Source organism: Mobula hypostoma, chromosome 15 (assembly GCF_963921235.1).
Source record: "Mobula hypostoma chromosome 15, sMobHyp1.1, whole genome shotgun sequence".
In the NCBI taxonomy this organism is placed as follows: Eukaryota; Metazoa; Chordata; class Chondrichthyes; order Myliobatiformes; family Myliobatidae; genus Mobula; species Mobula hypostoma.
In genome coordinates this window covers 12,445,965-12,458,292 of record NC_086111.1, presented here as the reverse complement: position 1 = coordinate 12,458,292, position 12,328 = coordinate 12,445,965, and the positions used below count along the sequence as shown (strand labels likewise).

The 12,328-nt window shown below is 41.3% G+C and overlaps 1 protein-coding gene across 3 annotated transcripts in view; it reads left to right on the top strand.

Annotated features, from left to right (window-relative positions):
* The window catches only part of ift122 (intraflagellar transport 122 homolog (Chlamydomonas)), a 191,326-nt gene that overhangs the window by 156,565 nt on the left and 22,433 nt on the right, over positions 1–12,328 (top strand). For 2 of the 3 annotated variants that reach the window (XM_063067745.1, XM_063067744.1), the window contains exons 28-29: positions 4,310–4,474; positions 7,508–8,520. In XM_063067745.1, coding sequence (XP_062923815.1) covers positions 4,310–4,474; positions 7,508–7,597 — 255 coding nt within the window. In that variant the 3' untranslated portion in view covers positions 7,598–8,520. Of the gene's footprint in view, positions 1–4,309; positions 4,475–7,507; positions 8,521–12,328 lie in introns of those variants that run through there. The other variant, XM_063067746.1, reaches the window with a different exon arrangement.

Genomic DNA, 12,328 nt, shown 5'->3' with positions numbered 1-12,328 from the left:
TAACACCTCATAGTCCTGATGAAGGATCTTGGCCCAAAACATCTACTGTTTATTCCTCTCCGTAGAAGCTGTCCGACCTACTGAGTTTCTCTAACATTTGATATATGTTGCTCCAGATTTCCAGAATCTGCAGAATCTCTTATGTTTCTGAATTTTCCAATTTCAGGTAACCTCGTTTCCTCTCCCCCCAACCCCCCACACCAGCATCAGACTTAATCAGCTATTAGCATCTAACAAGTTCTCCACCACAATTTTCAGGTTGACCAATTTGTAGTTCCCTGGCTTGTCGTTGCTACCTTTCGAAACAACGTTAGCCACCTTCTATTCTTCAGAAATTTGCCATGACTAATGATGATACAAAGACTGTATCTCTGCAACAGCCTCCACAAATTCTCTAGCCTCCCAAAAATTCCAAGGATGCAGTCAATCAGGCCCTGGTGATTTGTCCACTTTAATGTGCTGTGAGGCTGCAAATACTGCCTTCCTGGTAATATAAATGTTCTTAAAATCTTGTTTCCCTTATCCCTCAAACAACCATGATTTTCTCTTTAGTAAATATCAAGGAGAATCCAAAAAGCATTAGATCCTTTTCCACCAAGGAGAAATATTTGTTAAATATCCCACTCACCTCTTGTGGCTTAAGACATAGGCAGCCCTGCTGACCTCTTAGGGGACTTACTCTCTCCTAATAATCTTTTACTCTTAATACATCTATAGAACCTATTGGGATTTCCCTTAACCTTACCTCCCACATTCACTTGTTTCTGAACTCCTCACTCCTAATGTATGCTTCCTCCTTTTTCCTGACCAGAATCTCAATATCTTTCATTAGCTAGAGTTCCCTGAACTTTACCCTTCACCTTAGCAGAAATATGCTGCCCCTGTACTATCGATATCACCCCCTTAAAAGCCTTTCTATTGCCATTTATTCCTTTCCCTTCAAACCAACATACCCAATCGACCTTTGCTAGATTCTGCCTATTCGTCCAAAACTAGCCTTGCTCTAGTTTCGTAACCTAATCTGTGGACTTGTCCTATACTATTCTATCTATGTCTTAAAAATTAGTAGAATTATGGCTACCTTAGCCAGTATTTCCTGACTGTCATAATCTCAAGGAGGAGGTCCAATATTATACCCTCCCAAGTAGGGCCCTCAAAATATTTACTTAAAAGTCTTTCCTAGACACATTTCACATATTCCACCCAGTCCAGTCCTTTAACACTCTGGTTGGCCCAATTAATACTGGTGAAATTAAAATCTCCCACTAATGCAACCCTATTATTCCTACAACTATGAGCAATTTCTCTACATACCTACTTCTCAAGTTCTATAATACAGCTCCATTAGAGTGACCCTTCCCTTCTTGTTTCTATGTACTGTCCATATAGCTTCACTGGAATATCTTAATGTTAGCAACATAATGGAATGAATGATAAGCTCACAGTCATAAGAAAATTCTTCAGCTGACAGCCACAAGATTCCAGCTCGATAAATGCTCATTATGTGATATTTCCACATGTAAATGTTACATTTGTCTGATTTCTCATTTCAGTAAAGAAAAAAAAGTTTTCTCACTGAACTGAAAGAAAGTAAAGCAAAGTCTGCATTTCTCCATCTGACTTTGTGTCAGGGAAGTTTTCTAAATCTATATCTATAGAGGGACCAACTAGAGGGGATGCAATATTGGATCTCCTGTTAGGAAACGAGTTAGGGCAAGTGACAGAAGTCTGTGTAGGGGAGCACTTTGGTTCCAGTGATTATAACACCATTAGTTTCAACTTGATCATGGACAAGAATAGATCTGGTCCTAGGGTTGAGGTTCTTAACTGGAAGAAGGCCAAATTTGAAGAAATGAGAAAGGATCTAAAAGGCGTGGATTGGGACAGGTTGTTCTCTGGCAAGGATGTGATCGGTAGGTGGGAAGCATTCAAAGGAGAAATTTTGAGAGTGCAGAATTTGTATGTTCCTGTCAGGATTAAAGGCAAAGCGAATAGGAATAAGGAACCTTGGTTCTCAAGGGATATTGCAACTCTGATAAAGAAGAAGAAGGAGTTGTATGACATGTATAGGAAGCAGGGAGTAAATAAGGTGCTTGAGGAGTATAGGAAGTGCAAGAAAATACTTAAGAAAGAAATCACGAGGGCTAAAAGAAGACATGAGGTTGCCTTGGCAGTCAAAGTGAAGGATAATCCAAAGAGCTTTTACAGGTATATTAAGAGCAAAAGGATTGTAAGGGATAAAATTGGTCCTCTGGAAGATCAGAGTGGTCGGCTATTTGCGGAACCAAAGGAAATGGGGGAGATCTTAAATAGGTTTTTTGCGTCTGTATTTACTAAGGAAACTGGCATGAAGTCTATGGAATTAAGGGAAACAAGTAGTGAGATCATGGAAACTGTACAGATGGAAAAGGAGGAGGTCCTTGCTGTCTTGAGGAAAATTAAAGTGGATAAATCCCTGGGACCTGACAGGGTGTTCCCTCAGACCTTGAAGGAGACTAGTGTTGAAATTGCGGGGGCCCTGGCAGAAATATTTAAAATGTCATTCTCTACAGGTGAGGTGCTGGAGGATTGGAGAGTGGCTCATGTTGTTCCGTTGTTTAAAAAAGGATCGAAAAGTAATCCGGGAAGTTATAGGCCAGTAAGTTTAACGTCAGTAGTAGGTAAGTTATTGGAGGGAGTACTAAGAGACAGAATCTACAAGCATCTGGATAGACAGGGACTTATTTGGAAGAGTCAACATGGCTTTGTGCGTGGTAGGTCATGTTTGACCAATCTATTGGAGTTTTTCGAGGAGGTTACCAGGAAAATGGATGAAGGGAAGGCAGTGGATATTGTCTACATGGACGTCAGTAAGGCCTTTGACAAGGTCCCGCATGGGAGGTTAGTTAGGAAAATTCAGTTGCTAGGTATACATGGAGAGGTGGTAAATTGGATTAGGTATTGGCTCAATGGAAGAAGCCAAAGAACGGTAGTAGAAAATTGCTTCTCCGAGTGGAGGCCTGTGACTAGTGGTGTGAGGAGTGCAGTGGAACAGAGGGATCTGGGAATACAGATACAAGATTCCCTAAAAGTGGCGTCACAGGTAGATAGGGTCGTAAAGAGAGCTTTTGGTACATTGGCCTTTATTAATCAAAGTATTGAGTATAAGAGCTAGAATGTTATGATGAGGTTGTATAAGGCATTGGTGAGGCCGAATCTGGAGTATTGTGTTCAGTTTTGGTCACCAAATTACAGGAAGGATATAAATAAGGTTGAAAGAGTGCAGAGAAGGTTTACAAGGATGTTGCCAGGACTTGAGAAACTCAGTTACAGAGAAAGGTTGAATAGGTTAGGACTTTATTCTCTGAAGCGTAGAAGAATGAGGGGAGATTTGATAGAGGTATATAAAATTATGATGGGTATTGGTAGAGTGAATGCAAGCAGGCTTTTTCCACTGAGGCAAGGGGAGAAAAAAGCCAGAGGACATGGGTTAAGGGTGAGGGGGGAAAAGTTTAAAGGGAACATTAGTGGGGGCTTCTTCACACAGAGAGTGGTGGGGGTATGGAATGAGCTGCCAGACGAGGTGGTAAATGCGAGATCTTTTTTAACATTTAAGAATAAATTGGACAGATACGTGGATGGGAGGTGTGTGGAGGGATATGGTCCGTGTGCAGGTCAGTGGGACTAGGCAGAAAATGGTTCGGCACAGCCAAGAAGGGCCAAAAGGCCTGTTTCTGTGCTGTAGTTTCTATGGTTCTATGAAACTACCACGAGAAGTATTACAAACCAAATTCTCATTGGAATTTCATGAATCTGCTGTTGCACTTATGCAAGATCAGGGGAAAAAGTGGTTCTGAGGGCAGGCAGTTTTCCTGTTCAATGGGTAGGATATACAGAAAAAGAACGTCCAATTTACTTTTATTAATAATCTCAGTTAATGGACAATGCACATTGATGCTTTGGGATCTTGCACTCACCTGTTGGAATTATATGTAATTTCATTTTAATAAAAATTAGAAAATTTGCCGTTAAGTGAGATTGCAAATATTTTTGATAACGGAAAAATACTTAGTTATTTACACCTTTGTCAGCATGTGCTCATTCCTTGGGAAGTGATTTTAAGGTAGCATTAAATTCTTATTTTCCTTTCTTTGACACAAAGTCAGAATGCTGCACTTGGGCAGGTTACACCGGAAATTTCCTGATCATTTCATAGGATTTCATCATGAAAGGTGTGCTTCATCTGGCACTTGCAGGAATATTTATCTTATTGGATAAACCATGACCATGATCTCACTGGTGTTCTCTCCCTGCATTACTTTTGTGGCAGCACGGAAGCTCAGACTTTGTCCCTGTGGTTGTGAATAGGGAAGTACTACAGTCAATGAGCAAGAGGGATGTTTTGATTAAACGCTGGCCAAAACCATTAAGATGGCACTACTATCGCTCTCTGTTACCTGATGTCTCCATCACAATGTGCCCCACGTGTTTCCAGGTAGGACTGCATCTTTAGTTAGATTTCTATCGTCTCAACATAAATGTTTATATTCTTGTTTCTCATCATTCCACCCCACTCCACCCAACTTAAAATCTGCCCAAATATTCCTCCCTTGTGTTTTCCACACATCGTGCTCATTCTTTTTTTTTTACCCTATTTAAGTTTCTTTTGACTCCTTTATTATAAATTCATGCCCATCGGTGCATTCTCCTTATTTTCACATTTTTTTGCATTGCACGTCATTTTCAATGTCCTCTCACTCCTGTGATTTCTGTGTACCAACTGCCTGTGTCTCCAATCATTCACGTTCTCTGATCCTTCCAATTCTTCACCACTCTCTGGCTAAATAAATCTCTCTGTATCTCTGTTTTAAATGGACACCCCTCTATCTTGACTTTGTGTTTTAGAAATGGTTTGTAACTTGGAAGTCTTTTATAAGATAGAAATCCTCAGAGTTTTAAATATGTGGTTTGGTTTTAAATGTATATCACTGAAAATAAATTACTGTGTTATATTGTATGTGTTATATCCACCTTGATTGGGAGGGAGGACCTACCACTCAGTGGATATTGGCAGCTAAACTCATAGTGGAAGATTAACAGGGAAGTGAACTAATGTTTGAAGATTAGGTGGTTACAGTATAGCCTCTCTTTAGTGAAAGTACACATAGCTATTTATATCGGATAGGGCTATAAGGTCTTTGTCTGAGTTTGGAACTTTGCAGTCAGCAATCTCAATAGTATCACAATGCCCTCTCCACCCTCATTTCCAACAAGCTCACTGACTACCACTGATGTTCAAACTTTACTATTGGTTGCTTACACGAGGAATTCTGCAGATGCTGGAAATTCAAGCAACACACCTGAAAGTTGCTGGTGAACGCAGCATCTCTAGGAAGAGGTACAGTCAACGTTTCGGGCCGAGACCCTTTGTCAGGACTAACTGAAAGAAGAGCTAGTAAGAGATTTGAGAGGGGGAGGGGGAGATCCAAAATGATAGGAGAAGGCAGGAGGGGGAGGGATGGAGCCAAAAGCTAGACAGTTGATTGGCAAAAGGGATATGAGGGGATCATGGGACAGGATGCCTAGGGAGAAAGAAAAGGGGGAGGAGGGGAAACCCAGAAGATGAGCAAGGGGTATAGTGAGAGGGACAGAGGGAGAAAAAGGAGAGAGAGAGAGAAAAAGAATGTGTGTGTATATGAATAAATAACGGATGGGGTACAAGGGAGAGGAGGGGCATTAGCGGAAGTTTGAGAAGTCAATGTTCATGCCATCAGGTTGGAGGCTACACAGACGGAATATAAGGTGTTGTTCCTCCAACCTGAGTGTGGCTTCATCTTTACAGTGGAGGAGGCCGTGGATAGACATATCAGAATGGGAATGGGACGTGGAATTAAAACGTGTGGCCACTGGGAGATCCTGCTTTCTCTGGCAGACAGAGCGTAGGTGTTCAGCAAAATGATCTCCCAGTCTGCGTCGGGTCTTGCCAATATATAGAAGGCCACATCGGGAGCACTGGATGCAGTATATCACCCCAGCCGATTCACAGGTGAAGTGTCGCCTCACCTTTGGATAACAATCGTAACTGAATGCAGTAGCGAACTGAACGTGAAACAACAGCGTGAGATTTTCGCTGCAATGATAAAGTACGACTTTAATTTTGAAAGGGTACGTAGGTTTAGGGGATATTTGCAAGACGGTTTGAATCCTTACAAAGAACTGTATGATAGAAAAATGTCGCAAGGCTCAGCAGTCAAGCAAGCCTTCCACATCAGCCACAGCAGACGACGAACTTCGACCTTCGACATCGAGGTGGGCAGTCATAGGAGAAGATGAGCTGCCTGCTCTAATGGAAACAGACGACGAGATGACACCCCAGTGTCCCACCGCCCCAACACCCAGCCACGGACAGATACCAATTTGCGGAGAATGCAGCGGTAGCCGGGAGGCACACAGCACATCTTTAAGAAAAAAGCCAAAATAAACATGCTAATTAATTAGGTGCCACCCGACACATAATTGTCGGCCCAGATCAGAGACGACGCAATCGGAAATCGGCACTGATCTGGCCGACAATTACGTGCCGGGCAGCACCTAATTAATCAGCATGTTTATTTCGGCTTTTTTCGTAAAGATGTGTTGGGTGCCTCCCGGCTACCACTGCACCGGTGTGCTTCGAGGCAACGTATCGGTCGGCGGCCTGGAGGATGGGGGCCACTGCACCACCCAAACTGCGACTCAGGCTAACACACCATCTTCAGTGTGCTCAGTGCTGAACCAATTCCGGTAAGTGATACTACACTGTACATACATTATTTCAACTTTATATAAGCTGTGTATTTTTACGTGTTATTTGGTATGATTTGGCAGCTTCATAGCTTAAAGGTTACTGGAGAGCGCTTGCGCCGTGTTTTTGCCAACAGCTCTTGCGTGAGATTTTCTGCTGATGGCGCTTGCGTGAGATTTTCGCTACGAAGAACAGTGCAGTAATGATTGTGGAAAAATATTTCTACTTTATATAGGCTGTGTATTTATCTTATCATATTCCTGCTTTTACTATATGTTACTGTTATTTTAGGTTTTATGTGTTATTTGGCATGATTTGGTAGGTTATTTTTGGGTCTGCGAATGCTCACAAAATTTTCCCACATAAATGGTAATTGGTTCTTCGCTTTACGACATTTCGGCTTACGAACCGTTTCATAGGAACGCTCTACCTTCGGATGGTGGGGGAAACCTGTATACCTTTAATGTATTTTCTGGAAAAAGGCAATCAAAATAGAATATAGCTTTGTTATCTAATCAATGTGTTGTACATAATATGCCTTCTGTTTTACTTTATTTCCATATTTATAAATTGTTAAGCTCATTATTTTTATCATGCTAAATTTGTAACTCAGGGATTTGTCCTTGAGCTTGTCTGTTCATTTACAGCTTTAATCATATCTGGAGTATCTTCATATTTATGTTTGCATGCTCAGATTATTGTTGACAGACTGCTTTCCCACTGTTACTTTATTCTTATTAACAGATGTTCCACACTGAGGACTATGAATTGCTTGTTCTTCAGCACAATTGCTGCCCATACTGTCGCAGACCGATAGATGAACCTAATCCATAATGAGCAGAGCTGATGACCAACTGTTGTCAATACTGATACCAGCAGTAATTCAGCAAGGCAGCTGAAGATTAAGAAGGATGCTTCCATTCCAATATAATGGGAATCTGGGTGCAGAGAACTTTGCAGCAGTTTGAACGTTATTTAAGACAATTTTTGTATCCTTGAGCTGCAGAGAAAGACCACAAATGTAGCAACTCTAGTATGTATGAAATGTAGGGCAGCATCTGTAGTTTCTCAAGGAGAAATTTGGACTTTACTAAAAAAAAAATCCTCAAATCACCTGAAATTTGACAGTTGTATTGAGTATTTATAAAATATGACCAATAAAGATTGTATTTTACATGATGCAACTGAATGTTAACTAAAAACTCTCAAAGGTATTTGTATGTATGACCATTCCTAACAAAAGCACTTCCTCCTGGGACATTTTGCTCATAGTATTTAAATACTAGAGGACATGCATTTAAGAGGAGGGGGGAATGTTTAAAGGAGATGTGCAAGTTAGGGTAGACACCCGGAACAGGCTGATTCAGATAATAGAGATATTGTAGATAAAAAGTGGTACTTAAGAGGTTTTTAGGTAGACACATCAATTGAAGCAGCAGGGCCCGGGTCTGACAGTGAGGATGACCTGAGGTTTGGCCAATTTAAGTAACAGGCAAGATTGAAAAAGTCAGGGTGTTAAGGACAGAGATGAGAGACAAGCTGGTGTTCAGCTTGCTGCTCCACAAGGTTTACTCGTCTCTGCGCTGAACTGAGGCTGTGGCCTGCAACTAACAGGATTGGCTGTGCACTCTGTTTCATTAATATCAGTTCTAAATGTTATTTGCTTCCTGTTATTATTGTTTGCATGATTTGGATTCTTTTCTGCACATTGGGTATTGATGGTCTTTTATAATGGGTTTTGTTGGGTTTCTTTGTTCTATGGCTGCATATAAGGAGACAAATCTTAAGGTTGTATATAGTATACATACTTTGATAATAAATGTACTTTAAACTTTTGAAATGAAGAGAATGGGGACTATGAATCATGCAGGCAGAAGAGATTTTGTTTGATTTGGTATCATGTTCAGCACAGTGTTATACAGTTCTATGTTCTAAAGTCCATATAGACTATATCTACTGTCTTGCCATTGTCAATCCCCTTGTCACCTCTCATGCATGAAACTATACGGATTATCCCTAATTAGTCCTTGCCTTTGTAATTTCAGATATGTCGTGTCTCTCAGAATCCCACCAATGATTTCAACTGATATTAGGTTCACCAGTCTCTAATTGTCCTAGAAGTGCTTCTTAAATAGAGGCACAACATTAGCCACCCTTGTGTCTTCTGGTACCTCACCTATGGGCAATGATGATATCAGTATCTCTACCAGAACCTTGGCAATTTCTTCTGTAACTTCCCACAATCTTGAACTTGTCTTCCTTACAACCGACTCAACCTGGAAGTTAACATTTAAGGAATCTTGCACAAGAACTCCCAAAACCCTTTGCACCTCTGATTTCTGAACTATGTCCCCATTTAGAAAAGTGTCTATACCTTAATTCCTTCTACCAAATTGCAGGACCATATATTTCCCTACATGGTATTCCATCTGCCACTTCTTTGCCCATTCTAATCTGTCTAAGTCCTTGTGTAGACTCCCTGCTTCCTCAACACAATCTGCCCCTCCATCTATCTTTGTATCTTCTACACAAGCTTGGCCTCAACCTCTAGCAAGTAGAAAGAGAAAAGCAGGAGGCTTAGTGTGCTATCCATCTCCAGTTTCTTTCCAAGTTATACACCACTATGAACTACATTTGTTTCTTCAAAACCTTGGAACTCAGGACTGTGATTGCAATCAGTAGTGCTTCAAGGTGGCAGCTCAGCACCACAGTCTCAAGGCCAGTCAGGGTATGGGCAGCAAATGGTGGCCTGAAACACCCACACCCCATGGTGAAAGATGGAAAAATCTAGTCCAGCAGCAATGGTTCGTGAAGATCACTGTTGATGCGATTGGCTTCAGTGGGAATGTTAGCATTAGTATTGATGCAAAGGGTCTTCTTGGGACTTGTTAGAGGTGCTTCTCTGGAATTTTATTCTTTCAGCATTATCAGCAATCGCAGGCATGTTGACAACTATAGACTTCAAGCCTAGTGCCTGGCTATAGGTCACAAATGGGAAACGGGTAGGAGCACTTCCACGGGTCATACTTGTCCTTACACAAGACTTTGCTTACCAAGAGTAATATTCAACTGCTTTCAAGGCCAGTCCCGAAAGAATATCAAAGTCTTCATGATACTGCATGACATTAAAACTCATGAAGCTGCAAAAATTTGTTGTGAACCTCAGAATAGGTCGATGAGGCTCTGAAGAAAACAAAGCCATCAATGGCAGAAGATATCATATAAACATCCAGTAAGGAAACAGGACATTTGGCCCATCTTTTCCATACCAGATATCAAGTACCCTTCTGTTATTAATCTCATCACCTAGCACATTGTCTTTAGGCCTCTGTGTCTATTCAAGTTTCATTAGACACCTCTTAAATTCTATCAGTGATCAGCTTCAACCACTCTTATCAGGCTGGTCATCCCCGGAATGCAACCTGTTTGGATGAAGGATATCCCAATATCCCCTCTGATCTTCTTTACTCAAAACCTATGCTATCTAGTTTTATTTACCTATTATGAGGAAAAGTTTTTGGCAGTCAGCCCTTAATCTCCTTCACACCAGTGATAACAGACCACATATCTCCAGCCTTTCCTCAAAAATGAAACGCTCCATCCCAGCAACATCCTGGTGAATCTCCTTTGCACATTCTCCAGCTGTGTCCTGTACCTTAATGACCAGAACTGTACACAGTATTCCAAGTGAGGTCTGACTGATACTTTAAGTTGGAGCTTGACCTCGTTTCTATTCAGTGCCTCACCTAATGAAGGCCAGTATCCGTATGCCTTTCCATACCACACTGTGTACCTATGTTTGCCACCTTCGGGAATCTATGACCTTGTACCCCAAGGATGCTCTGTTCATCAGCACTCTTAAGTTCATCGTATGTGTCCTTGTCACATTAGTGCTACCAAAAATGCTTCAGAATCAGGTTTATTATTACTGACGTGTTTTATAGCAGCAGAACAGTGCAAGGCACTAAAATAACTACACGTTACAATAATAAATAGGTAGATAAATTAAATACACAAAGTCTGCAGATGCTGGAAATCCAAAGCAACACACACAAAATGGTGGAGGAAATCTGCAGGTCAGGTAGTATCTATGGAAATGAATGAACAGTCAATGTTTCAGGCCGAGACCCTTATTAAGATCCTGAAAACAGAATACAGGGAGTTAGGAAGGAAGCTGAGAAGCAGGACCTCAAGGGTAGTAATCTCAGGATTGCTGCCTTTGCCACGCAACAGTGAAGATAGGAATAGAGTGAAGTGGCAGATAAATGCATGGCTGAAGAATTAGAGCAGGGATTCAGATTTCTGGGTAATTGTGACCTCTTCAGGGCAGATGTGACCTGTACAAAAGGGACGAGTTGTACTTGAATAAGAGGAGGATCAATATTCTTGTGAGCAGGTACACTGGAGCCAATTGGGAGTGGATTAAGCTAATATGGCAGAGGTATGGGAACCAGGATGTTAGAGCTGAGGATGAATTAGCAATGGATGATGGATGTAATGTGAATGTAAGAAAGGACAAGCCAATGATAGGGTACAAATGCATGCAGAGCAAAGAGTTAAATCACAGAGGCAAAATTCAAAAGGGCCAAGAATGCAAGACTGAAGGTACTGTATTTAAATGTGTAGCATTCAGAATAGGGTGGATGAACGTGTGGATTTAGAGATTGGTCAGAATGACATTGTGGGCATCGCTGAGTCGTGGCTGAAAGAAGGCCATAGTTGGGAGCTTAATATCAAGGGATATACTTTATATCGAAAGGACAGGTAGGTAGGCAGAGGCAGTGGTGTAGCTCTGGTGGGAAGAGATGGAATTACATCTTCAGAAAGAGGTGACATAGGGTCAGAGAATCTTTCTGGGTGGAGTTAAGAAATTGCAAGGGTGAAAAAAAAACATTATTGGAATCATATATAGGCGTCCAAATAGTAGTTAACTTGTGGGGTTGAGATTGCAAAGGGAACTGGAATAGGCATGTAATGATGCAATTGTAATGCAGGATTCAGTATACAAGGGGATTGGGAAAATCAAATTGGTGTCAGATAGCAAGAGAGAGAATTTGTTGAATGCCTGTGAGATGGCTTTTTCGAGCTGCTTGTGCTTGAGCCTACTTGGGGAAAGGCTACCTTAGATTGGATGTTGTGCAATAACCCAAATCTTATTAGAGAGCTTAATGTAAAAGGAACTTTTAGGAGGCAGTGATCAGAATATGATTGAATACTGCAATTTGAGAGAGAAAAACGTAAGTCATGAGTATCAGTTTTGCAGTGGAATGAAGGGAATTACAGGGGCATGAAAAAGAAGATTTCCCAAGATTGGGGGAGGATACTGGCAGGAATGACAGCAGAGCAGAGATGGCTGAAGTTTCTGGGAATAGTTCACAAGGCGCAGGAAAGATATGTCCCACAGAGAAGGGAGTTCTCAAATGAAAGGGGTAGGCAACCGTGGCTGACAAGGGAAGTTAAGAACTGCATAAAAGCCAAAGAAAAGGAATATAAGGTAGCAAAAGTGAGTGGGAAGTTGGATGATTGGGAAGTGTTTAAAATTCAACAAAAGGCAACTAAGAAAGC